At 34.8% G+C, this 24,254-nt stretch overlaps 2 protein-coding genes across 5 annotated transcripts; one reads left to right on the top strand and one right to left on the bottom strand.

The window, feature by feature from the left end:
- Positions 1 to 142: 142 nt before the first annotated feature.
- On the top strand, positions 143 to 19,062 carry LOC114521369 (neuropeptide FF receptor 2-like). Of its 3 annotated transcripts, XM_028541787.1 has the most exons (3): positions 143 to 316; positions 1,606 to 1,729; positions 17,842 to 19,062. In XM_028541787.1, the coding sequence occupies exon 3, from the start codon at positions 17,852 to 17,854 to the stop codon at positions 18,962 to 18,964; it is 1,113 nt and encodes a 370-aa protein (XP_028397588.1). In that variant the 5' UTR covers positions 143 to 316; positions 1,606 to 1,729; positions 17,842 to 17,851; the 3' UTR covers positions 18,965 to 19,062. The 3 variants fall into 3 exon arrangements, with proteins under 3 accessions (XP_028397588.1, XP_028397589.1, XP_028397590.1); XM_028541788.1 differs by lacking the exon at positions 143 to 316 and having other exon boundaries at positions 1,558 to 1,729; XM_028541789.1 differs by lacking the exons at positions 143 to 316; positions 1,606 to 1,729 and adding an exon at positions 17,406 to 17,480.
- A 680-nt stretch (positions 19,063 to 19,742) lies between these two features.
- LOC114521371 (RYamide receptor-like) lies at positions 19,743 to 23,404 on the bottom strand. 2 transcript variants are annotated; one of them, XM_028541798.1, is made up of 3 exons: positions 23,235 to 23,404; positions 22,876 to 22,939; positions 19,743 to 21,303 (listed from the first exon to the last, which is right to left on the bottom strand). In XM_028541798.1, the coding sequence occupies exon 3, from the start codon at positions 21,263 to 21,265 to the stop codon at positions 20,255 to 20,257; it is 1,011 nt and encodes a 336-aa protein (XP_028397599.1). In that variant the 5' UTR covers positions 21,266 to 21,303; positions 22,876 to 22,939; positions 23,235 to 23,404; the 3' UTR covers positions 19,743 to 20,254. The 2 variants fall into 2 exon arrangements, with proteins under 2 accessions (XP_028397599.1, XP_028397598.1); XM_028541797.1 differs by having other exon boundaries at positions 22,709 to 23,404.
- Between the last annotated feature and the right edge of the window lie 850 nt (positions 23,405 to 24,254).

The raw sequence follows: 24,254 nt of genomic DNA, 5'->3' as shown, positions 1-24,254 counted from the left end.
TGCCATTTTTTCCCATCTATGGCCAAAGTTAATACCGATGGTATGATAATAAGCGAAAGTAAATATGCGTAACAATTAAGGTACTTGATTGAGTGCTTATTGACATGAGGTTTAAACGCACTATTAGACTGGAATTCGTGAAAAAATATGTTGAAGAAGTTTAATACCATGTATTCTCGCAAAATTCTGACAGTTGAGTTATCATACAGACGGGGCGATAAAAATTAAATTGCTAAATTGGTTTTATTCAACGAATTTTGGAGGATGACGTGTTTGTAATACTGATATGCCGGTATCAGGAATTATCGAGGTTGAGGTAAATCATTGTTATCTGATTCTGATGAGACTGTGTTAATAATACGTACACGACTGGAACATAATTCATAATCTATAGTATATAGTCTATTTAACATCCTGTAATTTCAGTAGAAAGAACCGTTTTTAAGCTGACTTTCCAAGATATCTCTCTTTATATATAGCTATATTCAATCATAATAACAAGAACTATAACAAAATTTGAATATGGAATGATGATTTCAGAATATAGCCATTTCTTGTTGTTATGATTTGAGAAAGATTTTCTGTAAAAAGGTTTTCTTTTCTTTTATATATAAACATTACTAAGATATCATAAACTTTTTACACTAGAACAAAAACCAGTCTTCCTGATGTCTGTTTATCTATATAGTGCATAAATTAATGCCACTATTGAACTCCTTCGGTGGTGCATGAGTAATTTGGTCATAGATAACAACTTTAAGGAATTATTCAAATAATAATGATAAAAACCAACTTAATTATATTCAGAGAAAAAAGCAACAAATACTTCACTTACTTTCCAGTGTTGTTAACCGGTTGCTATTGTATCTTGTAAACAAACAACAATCAGAACAACATGCAGTCTGCATGTGCAGAATTGGGAACTGCATTCCACGTAAATCCCAGCTAATAAACGTGATCTTAAGAGCTGTTCTCAAGCAGTCATGAAGTCTCGCTTAAAATACCAATCGAAAGCCCAGCTACGTGCCTACAACCTGTAATCACTGTCGTTTCCGTCGGAATCAAATATGTCTTAAAATGATGACTAAAATCTATATTACTGCCAATATTGAACTGCCTTAAAATCGCTCTGGTATACAGCATTCGAGTGAGGTGACAATTTTATACAGGAATTACTATTGAATTACGAAGAATAAAGCAATCCCGAAATCGCCTTTCTCATCAGTAATCGTTTTAATCCAAATCTTCATTGACAATGACTCTGTTTTTCCAAATTTGTTTCTCTTCAAAGTTTTTACTTATACTTGCACGCTGATATTTGAATAAATAAAAGTTAATTAAATTGCTGAAAGAAAAACTAAAACTGAAAATATTTTAAGCAAACCAACTCTAGCCAGAATGATTATGAAATAACAATTTAAAAGATCAAAATAAACATCCTGCTATTGGATCGTGGTTTTGATATTTTTGTTAATCGTCATATCCGGAAAAAATCACGCGTAGCTATACATCTGTGAGCAATCACTGACACTTGAGTAGAAAGACATTTGTCTTGATTGCGTCAAGTGCATGGGAAGAAGAGTTCAGTAAATGCTTTCCTTTTAGGATATATAGGTTTGGATTAAATCAATTGTCATACAAAGTTCACCTGTTCAATTTCACGACGAAAATCAAAGGCGAATCTGAGATGTGAATCTTGTGCTGAAGAGCTCTATTTCCAAATTCCCTGGTATGTTGAGCATTAATTATTTAAATATGATAGACTTTCCTCGATTGCATCTCAGTAATATTAGTCACGAATGTTTACAAAGTATTTAAAATCCGATAGCAATCGTTTTAATAACAGCTAGCCACTGCATGAATTAAGCTCGGTCCTCGTTCGGCCAATTGCGGGATCCGGTGGTAAGCAGGAAGAGCCAAGATATGTTTAAATGCAATTCCAATGCAATGTCACAGCTGGAAAATATTAGGCAACATTTTTTTTATTTAATGTTTACGCGCAAACGCACGTCAAAACGGCTGCAAGCAAGCACAATGAATCACGTAGAAATTACCAGACACATGCAAGTACAACAAACATTTTGCCTGAATTACGTCTGGCCTGTACAACCAATGACAATGCATGTCATGCCCTTTAAATTAATTAGCCAAAATTTGTGATATAATCTCGTACGTATATTAGATGTAGAATTGTCAGGAAGACGTATTTTAGTAATTTTACATCCATGCATGCATGATTTACATTGCGAGGATTGTTTAAGGAACGCAATACAGCCATGATTTTATATATAAAAAAGACGGATGAACTTTCTCATGCATATATAGCCAAAGGGTTAAATTTTTGTAATTTTATTTATAATTCAGTTAACCTTTCATTCTTATCACTAAGTGGCGCAAGTGTGATTACCTGTGGCTGTGCTAAGCGTGAATATTTGTAGTTCCTTATCTTATAATATCCAACCGTTTTTTCGATTATTTTTTCCGTGTATTTCGTGTGAACGCCTGACTAGTGGCTACGGGTAAATCAAGTTCAACATTTTCAATTAAGCACCTACCAGGAGACCATGATTGAATTAATAGTGGTTTCCTAAATTAAAGTCATTTAAGTGGGCGGTCTTCATTTCAATGCAAGTGTTAATTCGAATAAGTTAATTCCACATAATTTATTTTGTCAGTCTCGAGAGTGTTAGCAAGAGATAAAGTCATTTACTTCAGAAATGCTTGCCACAAAATAAATGTGAAACGTATTATTATGCATGTACATGAGGGTTGTAAAATAAAATAATAGGTCTAGACTCAAGCATACTCTAGCTTAAGGTGACCATGTGATAATGTGATATTTTCCAATTTCCAGTGTACTGAACCGTAATTATTTCCATGCATTTTAGTTATATTCCCAATAAATCTTTGCGCTCGTATTGGCTTATGGGTTTTCACTGTTGTTAATCGGTATTATAGTCGTTCGAAAAGAACTACGGCTGCACAATTAGTCTACCTTGCAGACTGCAGTCTTCATGGTTTTTTCAATGAAATCTCGCAAGACAGATCTGCACTGATAAGATGTCTGAATTGATTCGAGGTCTGAATTACGTCGTCAGCCAAATATGTAAAACACTCAAAAGCATCTTGCCATGAAAAGAATTATTATTCTTCCCTATATAATGCCAAAATAAATAAATGCCAAAAGCTAAATGTTTATATACTTGGTCAATCGTACGGTATGAATATAGTCTTATAGACCTTTTTCATTACTTTATATATACTATAGCCATAAGGTCCAAGTTAACCAACCGACCATCCATCTCCGTGATAAATGGAAATTGAAAAACTCACTTTCATATTACGCGTGTTCGTCGTATGTCGTATTAAGTTCGCGTGTTTGTCGTATGCTGGAAAGAAAAAAAAAACATTAATTCAAAGATTCAACGTCAGAGATAAGAACTTTTTTTAAATTAGACTTGTTGTGGTTGTAGTATATACGGCGACATATATGGAATGTGCATGCAATGATGCAAAATCTTTGATATTATTATGTTATCCTCATGCATGCGGATACATTTTAAGTACAACTGTACAATTGTATGTGTTTCAGTTTTCTCACAACGGTACTCTTTGTTTTGAATTCGAAGTTAATGTCTTTCATTACGATACTCTATATGCTTATAAAAATAGAAGGTAAATAAATGTCTTTCATGTGGTGCTCAATGATGCTCAACTAAAAAAGCGCATGTCCTTCACAGCTCGGCTACTTCTCTTGATGCTTTTCATAATGCATGGTACTCATGCAATACTTCAATATATGCAAAGTAAATGTCTTTAACAACGGTACTATAGAAAGAAAGTATCGTTTATAATCGTACTCCGAGTTTCAATAATTAACAATATCTTTCACCGACGTGAAATAATTGGTATTCATTTTAATGTTATCTAAGGGCATTTAATATAGATTTTTAGGGCTCAGTCGAGATGTCTGAACGGCTTCTTTGGAGTGATAATCACCTTCGTCAAATCGGCTAGGTCAAAGTCTTTCTGACTTTCATATTTATGATTTCATATAACAATTAAAACATCGAAATTTTAAGACGTGAAACTACATATTTCACGAGATAAATATATCGCTATAATATGCCCAGTATAGTGTCCGACGTTTTCTTGTAACCTGCAACATATGACAGGGGTCGATTGTTCGAAAGGCGTTTAGTTTAAACGGTGCAAGATTAGTTAAGAATGGAAAACAAAATTATCCACTTATATATATTGAACAATTTTTAGTTTTGGCTCATCTACCGTTTAAGCTAAACGCCTTTCGAACAACCTGCCACAGGTCTCTAAAATCGCATGTGCTTTTACGAGTAAACAAAAATTATTAATGCATGTCACGGTCATTTACCGCTGATTTTAATTAGTGGAAAACCTGCCAACATTATTAGTATATCTATCGGTTTGAAAATTGGAAATAATTAACTTGCTTGAAAAACTGATTTACCAAATAAATATAAGTAAACAGATACAATTTCATATCAGTCCTTGGAACATTCTGATTTGCTTCACTGTCTTTCACGAGCATCTGAATTGAATAAAGATAATCCACAACAGCTAAGTTCGTTAAGGTATATAAACCTCTAATTAATTACATAAATATGTAATTACTTTTTAGTAAGTAGCAAAGCAGATGTTGTTGATGCTCTTTACTACCTTATCCAAGTAAACAATCTTATATATAAATATTACATGAATGATTTTTCATATATATATATATATATATATATATATATATAATATAATATATATAATATATATTATATAATAGTCACACACAAGGCTGTAACAACCAACAACGTAACATATTCCGATTTTCAAGGTAACCGCCAAGGCAACGAGGTGAAAACATTAAGAAAAATGTTCGTTGTGCGCTATTACGATATCCAACACAGATATTTCAGTAAAATATTTACTGATTCAAATTGCCAATATTTGGGGAGGTAAAAGTATTTCAGCACCCCCCGAGTTGCTACGTATTATCTGAATTTCTATGCTTCATATACTTGTTCGTATCAACATATACTACACACTTTTCTATTTTACACGCTGTAATACATCCTGCGGGTTGGATTACAAGATTCTATAAGTAAAATTACGCATGGCATCTTCTTTTCAAAACTGAATCAAAATATTTGACAAAAAAAATAAACATACCGCTTTTACACCATTGCTGGCTTTACTCTTAAAGAGGCTTGGCACTGCATGGCCTTCTTGCATGCATGGTCGGGTATACCTTTAGAGAAATCTTTAAAAACAATTTATATTTTAAAATTTATTGCGATATTCAATAATGGTTGCACACACTTTGGGCGCACAATCAGAGAAATATGCAAATATTTCGCTAGCCAACTTTTTCTCCTATTATATATATCTCTGCAAGACAGTGCAAATATCGTTGCATGCAAGTATAGAAATCCAGGCTCAAGATGTGGCATCATATTAACGATTACATAACGTACCAATTAATATAACCATATAACAGGAATGAATTTCCTTTCTTGGAAGTCCTGTCCTAGCTGTCTATATAGTAAACTTCATAAACGACAGTTTATTGAATCACTCACAAAATCAACTGAATCATGCATGCAGCCAAATTGTGTGTCGGATTGTAATTTCAGTTTTCTTTAATTTCTTATCATAAGGTTATTGTATTAGAAAGGCGGTTGAACTAGGAATCTTTCTGCTGTAATCATGACATAATGAGCCCGCATTAATTTTTTTTTCGAGAATTACGACTTAATTGGTTCATTAAATATGTCATTTGAAGGAAATTGAGACTCCGCCATCTTGGATTAATGCACGATACGTCACATTTCTGTGAACATCTCGAAGACTTTTTGACACCTGTGATTTTTGATTCAACACTAATTTTCTCTCGAGGATTGAACAAACTATGCATAGGTACATGATAATAATGACATGCATCATCAAAATTGTAATTAATAAGGGTAGAGGTTTATCCAAGAGAGCTAGCGGACAGCTAGTCGCTTTTTGTCAAAATATATTTCATGAACTAAAAGCGGCATGTCATTTCTGAAACTGAAATAACTCCTTCTTTTGTGAGAACATTCTCGAAATAAAAAAAATTTCAACCAAAGATGCATATACGTATATATATATTATACCTGAAGCTGAGATGTGATTTATTTTCCTAGCATGCATGCATGCAGCGTTAAAGAAGGAAGGAAAAGAAGGAAATTCAACATTATTTTACAACGTCGATTATGACAATATCGTATATGCATGATGGCAGTATACTGCATATATTTGTTATGTATACATGCAGCATTTTGTAGAAAACTGAAATCTGCATGCATTTATAAGTTGAAAGACAATAATTAATTAATTTATTGCTCATGCATGCAGTAATTCATCGGCCATTTTTAACTTTCATCTTTAATTTCGTAGTTTTTGATTTCATGCATATAAACTAAAGGAACTTTTTAATCGTAGTCCGACGTAGACATTCGTACGGCATCACTAACTGATGTTAGGTTATGTTGCGGCTAATAAACGTTTATATCTCGCGTTTTGGTATAAATATTTGCACTTTCAAATAAAAATATATTGGTTGACCATGCATGCATTGTCGGATGTTTGCATGCCCCATGCAGTCGTCACAATAGAGCGACTAAATCATTTATGTGTAGAAACTAATTGTTTATATATTACTGCACCTAAAAAAATCATCCGTTGCTGCGCAATATTAATATTCTTCAATTATTTTTTGCTGTTGTTTATTGCATTATTATATATGCATATATATAATTATATAGGCCTTGAACTAGCTGAACTGAGATGAAAAATTAACCATTAATTACATACGCTATTTGCTTATAACTTTTATAAGCCAGTATTTATTTTTGTTGTTAAGCTGCACACGAGCTTATGTGGCTAGGTAGCAGGTTCGATTTTAAACACGTTACATGGAGACCCATGCATGCGCAGCCTCCCCTCCGAAGTGCCATGTCGGCGGGAAATGCATGTTTTGTATAAAGTCATGTCGTCGCAAAATGGCATTTTAAGGATCGGACAGGACAGGAAAGTTTCCTTTGTATAAACACCGCCTGAGAACTCACCGACAAAGGAAATTTTCCTGTCCGTTCCGATCTAAAGGAGATTTTTCCGGAGTGGAAACTAGCCTTTATCTGTAGTAGCGTGAAAGGACCGACAATAATAGACTCTTTACTGCAGATGCATGTGAGGGACTCTAAACTTAGACACGATAATTATGAATAACTGGTAACTCAATTACTGCCCATGCATGCATGTGTTCTAATATAAATAGAGTCCAAGTTATCATTGTCACGACGGGTGGCGTTATTGCTATATACTTAGAATAAATTATTAGTTTTATTATATACATAGTATAAAGAGAAGATAGTTGACTAGATTGAATCGGAGGAGCGTAATCAGCCAGAGAAGAAGCATAAAACATGAAGCTGTAACAACAGTGTTCATTTTGGATTATATATAGAAAGTAATAATGAGGTATATCTTTTAATTCTCCTTAGTTATATAATGGATATAGATGTATATGCCCCAAATTATTGAAATTAAGGGAAGATGTAACTTTGTGAGACTCAGAATTCTAAAGTAGACTTGTTTATTTATAGGCTTAGACCAAATTCTGCATGTCAACCATTCCATACAGAGTGGTAGTGCTGTATATATACAAATGTGTCTGTCTCATCCATTAATCTGTTGAGTTTGACTTACATGTCGCACTATTTGCACTTGATACAAATTTCATTGCGTAAGCTAGCTATAAGCAATAACATTAAAGAAATATGTCGTATATTCCTTGCAAATTCACTAATTTTAAACCAACGAATAGCAATTTATGTTGTATGGTGAGGCCAAGTGAGGCAAAACTGTGTTCAGATCGCCCTATGTATTCCATGATAGATTTTTTTAAACTCTCTGACTACACTGTGCAGGTGTTTCCTGCCACCTGTCACATTCAAATTTCCCTCTTTTCCCCTGTTACCCCCTGCAGAAATTCAATTCACGTGTTACAGGCGGGGGGTAATTTTGTTACAATTTATTTACGCTAAATGCGCGGGATCAGTTTCGGTGCTAGTTTATTTAAAGTGAAATTTAGTACACGAAAGATCTAGTAGACAGGTATATTAGCTAGACGTGTATATTACACTGTTTTGCCATCTTGTTTCATGTCTTATGCCAATTTTCGAGCCAATTTTCATAAAAATATAGAACTAGCCTTAGTTGTGGAGTATGAGAGTTATGCAGATACAGTTTGATGCAGACATCTTAACGTATGCTTATTAGTTATTCCTACTTGCATGATCATATTTGCGTTAATTTTAGAGCGGAAAAAGGAACAACTATACATTCCCTACAATTCCAATCCTTACACCAAATTTATAAGATTTAACAGAATTTTCTTTGCTAACAGTTGGTTCGCGGGCTTCAAATCAATGATGTCAGTCACGTGTCTATTGTTTCAAATTCCAGGCCAATTTCTATATTGGTAAAAGTTAGCAACGTGATCTGACATCATGCAAGCCGTGTACCATCCACGTAACCGTCAACAGGAAACTATTAGGGCAGTGCTGGAGCGTGTTGAAATATTTTAATGAAGGTTTTAATGATTTTAGCCTTCACTTGGAAAAGGTTGAAACGTTTCGTGCTACTGCAAGCTACTTCAGATTTCTTCACCAGACACACTACATGTCTCTATTATAATTTATCTTTTTCTTTTATGAAAAGGCGTCCGGTTATATTGGCTTTTAAACTTGGTATATCAATACATAATTAATATACATGCATGCATACCTTACACTATAATGCAGCTCGATTCAGCCATTTCTTGCCGGAACTAGCTAAAGTCGAACCATATTGTTCAAAGTTATATAGTCATTGCAAGATGTTGAGGAATCACACTGGCAACACGGTGCATAAATAATAGTAAATAAATAGGGAAATAAGGTATGCTTTAAGTATTTTATCAACTATAATCGATCATCAGCTTTCAATGTCACTTCCCTTCTTGACATGACGATGTTATGTGCAGATTATACTGCATGCATGAACATGCAGCAATTAATATATTAAACAAACGTGCAATTTCTCTGTATTACTTCTTAATCAATTTAATTTGACCCCCCCTCTACACCATCACGACACAGATGCATAGAATCAATTAGCTAAAAATTCATTTTATGTATATATACATATATTTATATATATACCCATGTCGTAATTAATTTTTAGTATATATAGACATGACTTCAAAGTCATTCAATTTCATTCACAATCTGACCTAGAACGCGCTAATAAAAATCTGCGTGAAGTGACAAACATAAATATAGAGCAAAGCTTGAGAAGTATTTCTCATTTATCTATAATAATTCAAGAGCATTTACTTCAACTTGTATACATGCATTAAGCGTTTGAGCTACCAAATTTAACATTATTCTAGTGACCGAAGAAAAAACAGGAAATAAGTTTATTTCGCACAGCTACGAAGTATTAATTTGACACAATAACAGTTGAAGTTTATTGACTATTGATTTGTTCACTGGCTATAGGACGTTACGAATCGTACAGTTTGAGATGTACTTACAAAGGTTTTACGACTTTGTGTTCATAGCTACGTAAAAACAACCACAAAATTCATTCTCGCTTTATGATTCTGATTTCGACCATGGTCTAGTCCGCCAGAAAACGGCGTATTCGACCACGGTCGAGTCGGCCATTTTCGGCGGACTCGACCATGGTCGAATAAGCCGTTTTCCGGCGGACTCGACCATGGTCGTATACTAAACACAAAATAAACAAAACTTTTTAGTAAACTAAGTCGTTCAGTCATTTATAGTGAGTTTCCTTTCGAGAAAATTACTATTTTGACGTTTAAAACCAGCAAGGATTGTTTCAAAAACACTAAAATTTCTAAAAGAATATCAAAACACTAAAATTTCCCGCTAAAATCACTTAAAAAACGTTTAGGCGTTTAAGTCTTGACATTTCCAAGCGTGTGCATCATTTGTCGTTTTCTGTGCATATACTTGTTAGGGACCGCCTCCCAAGACCAGGAAAAGTTTAAATACGTTAAATTTATCTTCGCTCTCAAGGCTTGCCACTGTAGCTGATTCGTCTATGACGCTAGGCTTGTGGCATACAGCCCACTCTGTTTCTCACTGAGACGTAACGGTTAGGTGCACATACATCATGGTCTGGGGGCCGTAGTGCATCTCCCCCTTAGACGGCCGTTAAGATGTGAGTTATGGGGGGGAGTTCTTCCTATAGCAACTGTCCTTGCACCTTTCGTAGTTGTAATCTATGCTGAATATCGCAGCTGGTTGTAATATCACCGGTTAGATTGTGGCATAGAGCTGGATGATCTCTTTTGGGCGTCTTTACGTTCTTTCCAAATTTTTTTTTTTGGCGTGCTTTCCAAACTTTTCTTTTACATACAAAAAAATACTGCTATTAAACATATATGGACCGGATATGGTTCGAAAAAAAAATGTATATCGACTAAAAACTACCTTAATTATCCCTGAATACTCTCCCCAGTCTCTGCATGGCCGAATCTCTAAAATAAACAATAACAGAGATCATTCATAAACATCAAACATTTATTATCAGCATTTTCATAAACATTACAGCAGTAAAACAGCAAAAAAGACATTCAGACAGTCAACTTTGCATTCTCGTTAGTGCCTTCTCAATAGTGCCTATACACCGTTTTTCGGCGTTTTTGGTCGAGTCCGCCAGAAAACGGCGTATTCGAGTAATTCGACCATGGTCGAGTCCGGCGGAAAACGGCTTGTTCGACCATGGTCGAGCCGCCAAAAAATGGAGTATGGTTGAGTCTGCCAGAAAATGGAGTATTCGACCATGGTTGAGTCCGCCAGAAAATGGCGTATTCGACGACTGATGATTGATGGCTAGCTATATAAAACAGAAAATTTCTGTTAGAGAAAGAACTTACATATCAAACTCTTGTAGTACAAATTGGGACATTTGCCCTAGCTAGAGTCTAGTCTCTTTTGAGAGCAATACCGCGCGGCCATAAACAAAGATGGCGTTGAGATCGAAGCGAATTCATGAAGCGAATTTTGAAGCCGGCCCATCTCGGCGTTTTGCCGATGAATACATTAATAATAATGAGTTTTCGTCCGCAAACACGTCAACTAAAAGAAGATTCATAGCCATAGGTTTCTCCGTTCTTTTGCTCAGTGCCTCTCTTTTGATAAAGTATATATGAGTAAGCTGAAATATAGACACAGAGTGTTTATCAACTCCGAACAAAGATATTTTAAACTTTTAATATGGACAATCATCAAAAATTTATAATTTTAATACTTACTTGCTTATTTCGTAATTAAAAGAAGGAACTGTAGTCCGTAGAAAAGGCGTACTTTGTTCGTATTCATGCTCTATCCCTTCGACGGAATGAATTTATGAGGTAAACAAAACCAAAATCGAGAAAGAAACCCCGAAAAACCGAAGATATAGAGCCATTGGTCCACTCTTAATTCGCTTTGAATATGTATGAATTTGGTATCAAAATTTGCGCCAAATCATGTAGATTCCAAAAATGGAAGTAACTAGACGTCACAATGTATTGCAACAGCGCTAGCTCCAGTTTCCCTCTCACTTCCGCCGTGAGTAGGTCACTCAGCGGTGAAATTCTATAATAGCGGCGTACTAAAAAACCCCAAAGTCCAGGTCTAGAACGTGATGAATCTGTATGAAAATTGCATTACCAGACGTGCCGAAGGTGAAATTTTTAAATCCCGCTGGTAACTAAGATGTATTTTTTACGCACAACGCACGAGCAGGAAAAAACCACGAATTTTGAGTCAAATAATATAGCCGCGCAGCTGGAAGCGCGCTAACTTGAAACACGATATACCTTTTGTCTACACAGAGTTTGATATGCACAAAAAAGAGCTTGCATGCATGTGAACAATTTTTATTAGCCTGGGCAAGAGGTTCTCGACTCTTTTAAAAGGGGTAAAATCTTTGAATCTTAAAAAATTGGCAAAAAAATGAAGTGTCCGTTTGAAAGTTGGGGATCACGCCTTGTTCTCTTTTCAAAAACTGAGAAGTATATGGACAACAAAGATATTTGTCATCCCAGATCTAATAGCGGCAATTTTTCAGTTTTCAGTCCAAGAAAAAATGCATCTACTCGATTTATGCTAGCCAGAAAGCCTGCTTCATAGATTGTTAATTTTTGCACCAGCTGATTCATTATCTATGACTTCTGATGTAGACAAAATATCAAAAATATAGGATGTGTATTCTTATCTTACACTGTTTTTACCGCATCTTATTGATAAATGTTTTGGCGTTTGTTATGTTAATTAATTTACGCGGAGACTCAAATGTTTGGTTGATGTTCCTAATTGAATGTACAAAACGTCCCATTTAATAAAATAATTGTTGAATCGGTAGTAATGAGGAGCCGTTTAAAACGTATAGCATATATATCACATGCATGTTACTGTCTCATACTTATCTTATAAAAGCTGCTTTTTTTATCCTTTACAAATATTCTTTAGTTCTGGCAGTTTTGCTTCCCTAAAATTACTATCAGCTCACATTCGACATGAAAATCCTTGTGTTTTGGCAGGATCAAAGCACGTTTTATGTAAACATGCAGATTAGGACCTATAAACACAGGGGTGAAACTAGAAAGATAATTGGGGGGGGGGGTTAATATTCATATATTCAGTTCTGCCTGACGGATTTCTATTTTAAGCTATTGCACTTACAAAAGAAATCCATCGGGCAGAAGTGGATATATAAATATTTACCAACCCCCAAAACCCCCAGCCACCCACCCACCCACCCAATTATTGTTCTAGTTACGCCACTGTCTATACATGCGTTATAGCGACGGCTCCACGTGCAAATTTCAACAGAAAACCAACCTTAGGTGAGATTATAGATGTCTAGCTCACCGCTAGCTTTCCTGCAACTATTCAGCTTTCATTTTTTTCATCTTCCTACATAGCAAATAGTATAAGTATATACTGACACTTTCACCTTCCTATATTTGTGAATATTGTGCACTTGATTTACGACACAATCATGAATTGGTTTTAAATTCCTGCATTTAAAAAAATGTGCTCATAAACAACATCTTCCGGATTCGCTCATACAATTTATGCATAATTCCAGTGACACGTACGTCACTACTGCATGGAAAAGACGTCTACCTATGCGTGTAATATGAGTATTTCTCTCAACCTCAAATTTCAACCTTTAATCGGAAACCTAGAGCATCCTCTTCTTCCTTCCCTCCCGGCTTCCTATCCTGACGACTTGCGGTTATTAAAGAAGGTTATTGCGAATTTTCGAATCTTCTATCTTTTCACCTTGCAAGCCCTATAATTCCGGTTATCACAAATACACTCCATGTAACTCCCCACCCCATCCCCAGTCAGAATATACGGATATTTCTAGTTTTCTGACGTCAAACGTAAGAGTTTAATTTCATTAATTTTATTAATTTTCCACCTATCAGGTGGAACATTCTAAGCATGTTACCCGTATAATTCCAAGTTTAAATTGTCTTCTTTGGTATTATTTGCTTTTCATAACACCGTACGTTCATGTTATTTAAACTATCTGACACACTTCGAATATTATACTGAAGGCAGCCAATTTGAAAATCTGCGTTGGGCTTTTCGAGTTTTTATGTAAGTACGCTTTAGTTAAATGATTTTCTCGAGGAGTGTATACGACATAAGCTAAATGGATTTATGCGTGCGCCGTGCGCGTTTAATTACGATACATAAATCTATACTAAATCATGCAAACTTAAAAAATTAGACGCCACAAATCTACTGCCGTTTTACTTAAATACATGTATAGATATGTTTTCGTGGAGCGATTGGCTCATAAAAAGCAATTCCATGTAGACTATAGGTCTTTTAAACTGCAAACTATAAAGAAATGGTAAAAAAAAACATTTAAAAACATTAAATTTGTTTGCGTATAAGAGTCGCATTTAATTTCAATTTAAACCACAGTTCAACTTATGCGGGAACCCACAACCGTTTTCTGTAAATGATATTTATTCGAAACAATGCTGACTTTAATGTTACATGGTATATGCCATGCGATATTTTTTTTATTCAGGGTTCGAAAATTAGTGTTTCTATATTCACCCGGGCTTTCGCTTTATCCGTTTAGCCCCGGTAGTTGAGACGCCATAAGTAGTTGACATATATTTATTTGGTTAGCTACATTTTGCTACAACTTTTAATAGCTCGACCTTTCCAGCTATGCCTATGGGCATATATTAAACTCTTCAATTACTGTAGGCTCCAGCGTATGAACTGTTTAGAGACCTGAATCATTGCAATAGTATATATAGCCATAAACAATAGAACACGCATCTTGTCTAAATGCTAAAATATTTTTAATTTCTCTAGTCTCAATCTTCTCAAGTCTTCAATTTGATTTCTACCTAAAAAGTATCCATTCATTTTATAGCAGGTATATAGCTATGTTTACATGCAACTACATATAGTATATTGTCAACTACTGCAGGTTTTCCATTAGTAAATTGGGAAAACGCTGATGCTTTTCAATTTATCTATATTCAATGCAAATATACTAATGACATCCCTTTGGGGTCCACAAAAAACATTTCTTTTTTTTGCCATGCATGCAGGTGCAAATACTAATTATTTTACGTATACAAGATCTAGATAAAATTGTCTTGAAAAATGAAATTAGGTGTGTTGACGCGTGTATTATCGCTTTTCAAAGACGAAGCCTATGGTATAAGTTAGGTTACATTTTCGTATAGCTTCAGGGCAACGTAATTTCACAAAGTTGACTCAGAGGAGCTTAATGCATGCGTAAACATGCGCCGTCACAGCCAAAAGGTGAGACGTGGTGAGTGCAACATGACAAACGCCTGCTATGAAAGCAATAATTACCCAAATTATCGGGCAAAACAGATGAACGAGAATGACATATTCCTCGAAACAAAATAGAATAGCAACCTAAACTGACTTTTTCAATATATAACAAACAACTTTTTAATTTATTCTGAAAATTGTTTTAAAAATATATTCACTTCGTTGTTTTTAAATTCTGTCAGGGAATCTGGTCGGGATAAGTTCAATCTCCACTGCTTTCATTCACTTACTACATTTATTCTCCACGATCACGACAGAAAGTGGTTTGCGGATTTTCGTAGCATTCGATGCTTATTATTACTTTATTATTTTCGACGCCTTTCTGCGACATGCAGTTATTAATTTTATCATTCATTTATTTATTAAATTTCCAACAAAAATTTTAGAATTTAATTAATTACAAAGCAGTCGCTTGCATAGAAATAACTGATGGCCATGGATAAAATTGAATAGCATGCACCTTATTGTCAATCAATTGTCGCGTGGAGCCATAGCCATAGGGGCTATACATGCAATAATTATTTATGCACTTTTTTACTTGTTTTGTTTTTATTGTAAACTGGAAAGCGAGAGCAAGATGGCCACGATCGAAGCGTATCAATCCTTATTTGCATGCTGTTAATATTCATCTAGACGAGACGAAAGGAAGTTCTAGTGACACCGGAAACACTTTTTATCCTAAATTTAAATTCACTCATGTATGTGTACTGTAATTAACAGACACATGTGTGCATGTGAAGTCGTTCACCTCGTTTGAATCAAGTTGATTGTAGAAATTTATACTTTCGTTTATCTAAGAACGGAGCTGAGTATATTACATTCAAATATATTTACAAACGAATTCATGTTTCAAAGAAAATTGTAAGTATATTCCGTTTTACTTTATGTCAACCTTGTCCTTGATAGACAAGCCGGTATTCGACCCGTTGTTTTTTAGAATATTCAAATCGACCGGAACACGCAGATTGAATTGCAATATAACACTCCATGGCTGACCGGTGTTATATATTGTAATATAGGCTGCATGAGTAAAAGAAACAAAACTATCGAGTTCAGTTTGACTAACCCGCATAATCGCACCCCGGCTACGCGTTCTTTCTCATGTTCTCAGTAGTTTTTTTACGCATGATGGAATTTTACAGTCTTGTCTTTACTGGAATCGCATCAAAATCTTACAAGTGTCTAATGCACGCTGGCGTAAACACTATTGATAACAACATGCCTGTATATACAACTTTGTGAAGAAATGCGTCTCAATATAAAAAACAAGTGTCATGCACTATACTGTTGCTGTAGCCTATATATATTGAGCCGTCTAAGAATAAAAATGAAAATTGGTCTTTTATTTTCGAAGAAACAAATATTACTAACTCAATATTCCGCGCTTCGATTTCCGGCATGTGCATATATGGAAACATTCATATCTATCATATAAGTCAATTTGCTGGCACTGAAAGACAAAAAGCATATGGATTGTCTATAGACCTCTTTTCCAATTTGAAGGTTTATTGCATGCATGCATGTATGACATACAGATATAGATATCTGCGGTTCAATATATTTTGGTATATACACTTCTGGACCCTATAAATATAGAGCTTATACTTATAGTAAAGGGTTGGATAAGTAACAATTAAGCAGTCGCTTAATTGCATGTCTCATGCACTATACACTGAATGCATGCTTGCTATAACAAATTTCAAACAAAAATTCCTTGTTATAAATAAATAAGTCACGTCTCACATCATTGTATTATAACACTTAATATTCTAATATAGATGTTTGTGTGCATGTTTTCAAGATACAGTTTCAAAAAAAAAATTCTTATCATGATATACATAAACAATGTTTTATAATCATGCCGAAACGAGAAAAAAAAATCGTTCTACATTTCCAAACATATATAAAAAACAAACAGTTTCCACACCCTGTTGTGACCATATGGATTTTTGAGCCATGTAAGATAATGGACGATCAGTGTTGTCAATTACTGCACCGTAGGCTGTTGGACAAATCGTAGTTTGTTTATTGCTATAACCGTTTATTTTTGTGGTTTAACCATATATATCATAGCTATATAACTATTTAGCTAGCTTTAGTGTTTATTTTCAATTTAAGGTATATATTCTTAATGAAATCGTGGCCAGTGCGATATTATTTATCAATATCCTAATAGACTATACAGTTAAAAACGGTCAATATTGCGTCAAACAAATCATTAAATTAACTCAGTATATATACCACCGCTTTTAAAACCGCAAATAGTGTACAATTATATACAATTGTCAGGTTTTTGACGTCATTTAAAATGACCTTTTAACGTATATATCTGCATGACGATATATAGACTGAAATGTGTTTTTCGTGTTTGTTAAGCTCGGTGAGCTAGAGTGAGTAGAGAACGGATATATATTCAATATTCAGTCTGGTTTTGCCATGCAGAAAAAACCAGAAACAATGTCAATGGGATTCTAAAAAATCATAATATAAATGTCATGAAAATTTAGAGTGAAATGTTGCATGGTGAGTAAAAATATTCCTTCGATCTGCTGTTCATTTTTTCAAGTTAAATAATGTTCGGTTATAAAAAGATCTCCATCTTGCATGTATATAGGCTATGCAATTGACTGCCACAACTACTAATATATCCGAATGCTTTTGGCTAAAATTTTTATTAACAATATACTCATTATCTTGTTGTATCTTTTCTTATACTTAGTCTAATAACGAACATAATTGCCGTATATATATGCATTTTTAGCTGGAATGCATGCTGGGCCCGACGTAACCGTCGTAACGCAAGATTTGTTTTAAACAGTATACTCGTATATTGCACAATTTCACGATAACATGTAATTCCATGCTCTATTTCGTTTCTTCACAGAAACTTTTTGATGAATATTACAAGTACCATGGATGGAGATCTGAATAACCAAACATCAACCACCATCAGTGGAACATTAACCACCATTGAACCAAGTAGCATAGCAGATGTGGCGTGGTTTCGAGCGTTGAAATATACATTGTATGGATTAATATTCCTCATAAGTATGCCAGGAAATATTATGGTCTGTTTAATAATAACTCGCCGAAGGAAAATGAAGACTATCACAAATTTTCTCATCCTAAACCTAGCTATTTCCGATGTTTTATATACGTTATACGTTCCTTTGGATATTGTCATAACTGAAACAACAACATGGCCGTTTGCACATTTCTTTTGTAACCTATTGTATCCACTTATGACATTGTCTATTTGTGTGTCTGCTTTCACATTAATGGCACTGGCCTTGTCTCGTTTTTGGGCCGTGGTTTTTCCTTTACGTCGTCAACTATCTATTGCTCAAGTTAAAGTATCACTTGTAGTTATTTGGTTGTTAGGGATAGTTGTGGTGCTGCCCTATGCAATATATCTTAGAATCACAAAGGATCATATTTGTAATGAAACCTGGCCAACTGAAAATGCACGGAAAACATACACCTTGGTCTTGTTTTTCGCACAATTCGTCCTTCCACTTACTGCAATTACTCTCGCGTACACAATGGTTGGAATTGAATTAAAGAAAGGAAGTCACAGAAGTGAAAATCGCATCTTGGAACGAACAAGAAACGAGGAATCAACTAAAGTAATCCGAATGTTGATTGTCATAACAGCAGCATTTGCGTTTTGTAACTTGCCTACATCAATTTTGTGGCTGATTAAAGACTTCGGTTCCGCAAAATCATCGCAATTCGACGATATTATTGTATTTTTCAATATTTTGGATTTTGGAAACGCAGCCGTAAACCCGTGTATATACCTTTCATGTAACGAAGATTTTCGACGAGAATTTTGCCGTTATCTCAGCAAAATGAAAATAAAACTATTTTGGACATCAGACAGGACTTTCTCCGCAGATTCAGCCCCGAGTCATGAAGGGCATGAGACGGGTGAAGAACCATGTCTTGAGAAAACAACAGTTGATCCATCTTCCTCGATACTTTTAAAACATGAATCGTGTATGTAAACATATTTTCACCGTTTAAAAACTGTGTATATTCAATGATCTGTTCAGACCTCCTGGAATGAAAATAATTAATCTTAATTATATTCACAAATCAAGTATTGAGCTCTTTAATTTTTGTTTATGTTTTCTTGCTTGGTGACAGGAAAAGATCTTTCTGGGCCAAAGAATAGTTTCTACGAAGTTAAGAAACTCAAAAGATAATTAAATAACAAGACTAGAGCTGCATGCATGTGTTGAAGAAAAATGATAAATGTATAGCTGGCTATTAGTATATATGTAACGGTTGTGTTTACGTCGGAGCCGCGCACAACAAGTCAACAACCCATTCACGTTCACGTCGGCACAGCCGGAGAAATTCACGCGTCGTTTTGATAGTTCTCAGTTCTTCATTGTTTTTGACCGATTAACGCTACCGCGAGAAGAACATTTTAAATCATTACAACTCCTTTCATGTCGCAGCTTGTGTTAAAATAAAGCCAAAAGCGACGGCAAAAATTTTGAGATCAATTAACAAAATTTGGAGAATAAACGCTCTCAGCCTTTGTTGTTAAATAATACCGCCAAAAGTCCTTATTAATTCGCGGGGTTTTTTTATTGTTTGAACGGTCTAATTTATTCTAGTTTCAGCTCATTTAGGAAGACTTGACACTTTCCTATACATGCATGCTAACACTTTAGGTGAACATATCGCTCTTTTCTCTTGATTTGCTGATAATCATTTGTAAAATTTCACAAAACCAATGTTCATATCCTTTATTCATACAACAATGTACGCAAATTTATATTTACATTATTTCACTTGATCGACACAACATTACACTAGTTTTGGTGCGTACAATATGCGGTATTTGCCCCTGGTGAACTACAGAAGCACGCAATTCTAAACTATTTTTTTTCCTAATAAATGTGTGTGGGAAACTCGAACAGAATGTTCGTATTAATATTAAATGCATGAATAAGGAGTGGATATAATCCGTAATCGGTAAGCAAAAACTATTAACTAGTGTCCAAAGCTATTATCTCAGTCTTAAGGCAGCTACAGCGTCCACCGCCAATATCGCTAGTTTAAACTGTTCAACTCGGAGATTGTTACGCTGACCTGACAATAACATGGCATATGGCAGCACAAGTTAAATTACCATTTGCATAGATCTTGTGACACGAAGTAACATTAATTAGTTGATTGTCTCGATCTTCTGGTTCTATACTTCTATACTGCCTGCATGGCAGATAACATGCATGCATTGCCCTCATATGGTTCAAATTTGTTCTCTTTGTTCGGAGTTTAGGTTAAACATTGGTTGACATCAGCGAATGTTTTGTTAAATGTCCTATTGTTCCGACATGTTCTGCTTGGTGCTTTTTTCTTTGAAACGTCGCCTTCATTTCACTTCTGAAATTTTTGCTGAAATACACATAAATAATTGGATGAGCCGCCAGATTCACGAAATCGAAGAAGTACAAGATCTGCAAGACATTCCAAAAATCAGCAAATGTGTCGTCAGCATTTCCAAAGTCCAACCAAAGCCACATAATCGAAGTCGGTAAAGTACAAATAGCAAACGTTGCCGTCACTGTAATAAGCATAGAAACAACTTTCTTAGCCTCCTTTCCTCTTTCTTCTTGTATCAAAGTATTCTCACCCGGCGATGGTTTCGAGAGTTCCACCCCAATACGTCCATATGCTATTAACATGATGGTCAAAGGTATAACATACTGTACACCAAACAAAACTGCAGTGTAAACTTTCTTTGCCGATTGATGACTTTCCCATTCTTCTTCACATTTACCATCATCATTAACTCTTTGATAGTAAACCTGAGGTAGGGCTGTAAGCGCAGAAACCACCCAAATTAGAACAATGCAAAATTTCGCAGTGTTTGCCTCAATTTGTCTTTTCAATGGGTGGATGATTGCCCTGTATCTTGTTAAACTCAATATTGTTAGCGTCAAAAGCGAAGAGAACATGGAGATAGTTTGAACTGGTGATAAAATATGGCAAAAATACCGGTGAAATATCCACTTCTGGTTATTTTCTGTAATGGCCAAATCAAATGGTATTGAAAAAGTATAAATTAGATCTCCAATTGCTAGATTAAGAATAAAAAGATTTGTGACACTTTTCATTCTAAATCGGGTTGATATGATATAGGCACACAGAGAGTTTCCACAAATACTAATAATGAAAGCTGCCCCAAAAAGAATGTATCCAATGACGCTAAACCAGACTTGATCTTGCAATGGTATGTCTGCATTTCGATGTGTTGATTTTGGAAATGTATCGTTGCCTGTCAAATTCATCGTGTCGTTCCTCACTTGAAAAGCGAACGGCGTCTAACCTATAAAGGAGATTATTCATATTAATCTTGTGATTGTGAGTAGATTATATACGTCATATTTTATATTTCTACTTGAGGTAACGAATTATCGAAACGATATTGGGAAAGAGCCTCATGAACTGAAACCGAAGCTAAATTTAATGCTCTTAATTATTTTTTATCAAATTTTCCTATTAAATTGCTAGAAATGAATGATAGCCGCGGATGGGAGATGCGACATCTCATTTCCGGAGTTCAGAGCATATACCGTGGTGTATAATTACTGACTGAGTTTCTCTCAGCTTTGAAGTCAGTTTGGTTTGAGTTTTAAATGTTGAACTGTTGTCGGTAATATTCTATACATGCATTCTTTGTCACTTTTTATTGCTTTTGCATTTTTCTATTAGACGCAATTATTTTCTAACAACATATTTTCCACTCTTGTTTATTCTGCGTAATTTGTTTTGATTAAATCCACCTGGTGTGATTTTTTTTAAAGTCATTGTCTCTATGTATTAACAACCATGCAAGGTATGTATTTTTTCTCCGACTTATATAGTATAACCTTTAAAGGAAAACCTTTGCCTTAAACGTCCGGCCGGTCTCGTTTTAATTTTCCGGAACGCTCAAGAATTTAAACCACACTATCACCTTTATGGCACTGGGACCAGTTGTATCAAGCCCGTTTAGCTTAAACGGTGAATAAGTCAAAATTAAATATATAACACTCTTACATCTCTCTTGAATGAGTCAACTTGAATATTATGCACCGAATATGTAGTTGTAAACAGTATGGTTGTATTAAAATCAAAAGCTTTTAGTTACCTTGTTGAATAAAACGACAGAATTGCTATTTTCATCTTAACCACCGTTTAAGCTAAACGGGCTTAATATAACGACCCCTGTTGCTTTTTACTCGAGTTTTGTCAAAATAGAAAGTTTTTTATCAACAGTCAGAATACATATACAGCCCCTTCTGCATTACACAAACCAACTTGTATCACTTTGTTTCAAGTATGATTTTTTTGGCTTAGTTTCAATCTCTCTTTAAGACTTCGGTTAGTCTTGCCGGGGTGAAATTGAAGCGTGTTTGCACATAAAAAAACTGAATTACATCCCGGATCGGTTAGTTTGCACAGCCTTATAACCGCGGACTTCAGTGTTCAGATCAGTATCCGGCATCGTGCACATTGTATGCATTCGATAAAGCATGGTTTACAATACTGTCAATACTGCATGGTTTAAATCATAAAGACATATAGTAGATAAAGATAAGTTTTTTTAAGCTACTTTGTGAAGGATTTGTATAAGGAGTGAGTGATTAATTGAAAATGCGCTCGGTACTGTTTTGGTTCCCTCAGATTGATCTACAATACATTTATAGACATTAATTATAGTCATCCCTCAAAATTTCGCATTTACGTACCTTTTTATCATGTCTATATGACTACTGAAACTTTGAAAGGCTAAAAAGCCGGTACATGCATGAATGTTCAATACATGCATATATGTTTTTTTTTATTGTTATCCGCTCGCTCTTCAGCTTTAGAGGATTTCCATAAGAATAAGTTGGTAAATGAAGTATGAACTTACGCGTATACGGATTCTCTTTTTCCAATCGTCAGCAATCAGGTACGCATCTCGCGTTTTGAGGTATCTGAAAGAATACTAGCTTGCCGTCAGTATGGCTAAATATGAAAAATGAAACAATAAAACACGATGTTATATGATGCGAAGGCTCAAGTGGAAAAGCACCTGCTGTATATATCTCTCATTAGAAATGCATAATTATTTTTTAACTACGAACGATATGATATGTATATTCACGCATTAATATCTTATCTCTATACTGTTCATTTATTTTTCACTGTTTTAATAATTTAGCATCCGATCTTCTGAATTCATAATCGTTGAATAATTTATCATCTTGCCCTTACAAATACCGCGCTAACCTGGTCTGGTCTCGTCTGGTTTCTATTTGATGGTGAAGAAATATACAGTGGCTATCTGCTTAGCTTGATATCATTTAATTCCTGTGCGAACAATATATGTAAATGATTTCATGAACGACCGTTAACTATGGAAGAAGCGAAAGCCGCTAAAGCGCACGATCTAAACCAATGACGTATGCCGTAGGCGATAATAACGTTTCTGTCGAAGAACATCATGCATAAATTGCCACATGCATGCATGTGTAAAAAAGGTGCATGAGACTGTTCTAGAAACGTTTTCTTATAACTTGTGAAAGGTATTTTCTGTATTAGCATTTATTCTCATGAAACGAAAATGAAATGGTGGCCGGGAGAGATTGAACATTGTGGATATATATCAAGCTATAGCTGGCGCTTCATTAAAACACATCTTGGAAGTAAAGCTGTAAAAACTTATATGATATGTGCTAAATATCTGTTATTAATCAGGAAAGAATAAATAAATTATTGACGCGGCAAAACGATATTGTCTCTGTTTCAGTCAAACTTTCGACATGAATTATGTATATAATACAACTAGCTCATTAAAATCGTTCATTAAAAAGTCATTTTTTTATACCCACACAACGTATTATTTAATTTCTAGTTTACCTTGTTGTATGTGTATCCAGCCTAACGCAAACGATGCATGACAAACGATTGGATTGATTGATGGCAAGTGCTGTTATGTTACAGTTAAACTGTACTGTAAAATATAGATCTTTAAACCGACGGGAAGCAATAAATCTGTATAATCTCTCGTCTTAGTCTTGAGGCAATTAATTCACTCCCATGCAAGCATGCGACTCTTATCTGTTTTATTTATTTTCCGAAAAGGATAAGAAACTCAATAACTCATGCATATTTACAGTTCGAGTAGAAAATATTAATTAAATGCTGGTATATGATCGGCAGACCAGACATGATTTTTTACTGTGTGAAGAGTGGCAATCATATATATTTTAACTTGTACTTGGCAGCGAGTCAATGATCGAAGCATTC

The sequence above is a fragment of the Dendronephthya gigantea genome, unplaced genomic scaffold, assembly GCF_004324835.1.
Source record: "Dendronephthya gigantea isolate DGI-Jeju-01 unplaced genomic scaffold, DenGig_1.0 000020F, whole genome shotgun sequence".
NCBI classification, from domain to species: domain Eukaryota; kingdom Metazoa; phylum Cnidaria; class Anthozoa; order Malacalcyonacea; family Nephtheidae; genus Dendronephthya; species Dendronephthya gigantea.
Note: the sequence above shows the minus strand (reverse complement) of the source record. Positions and strands in the feature narration are given on the sequence as shown.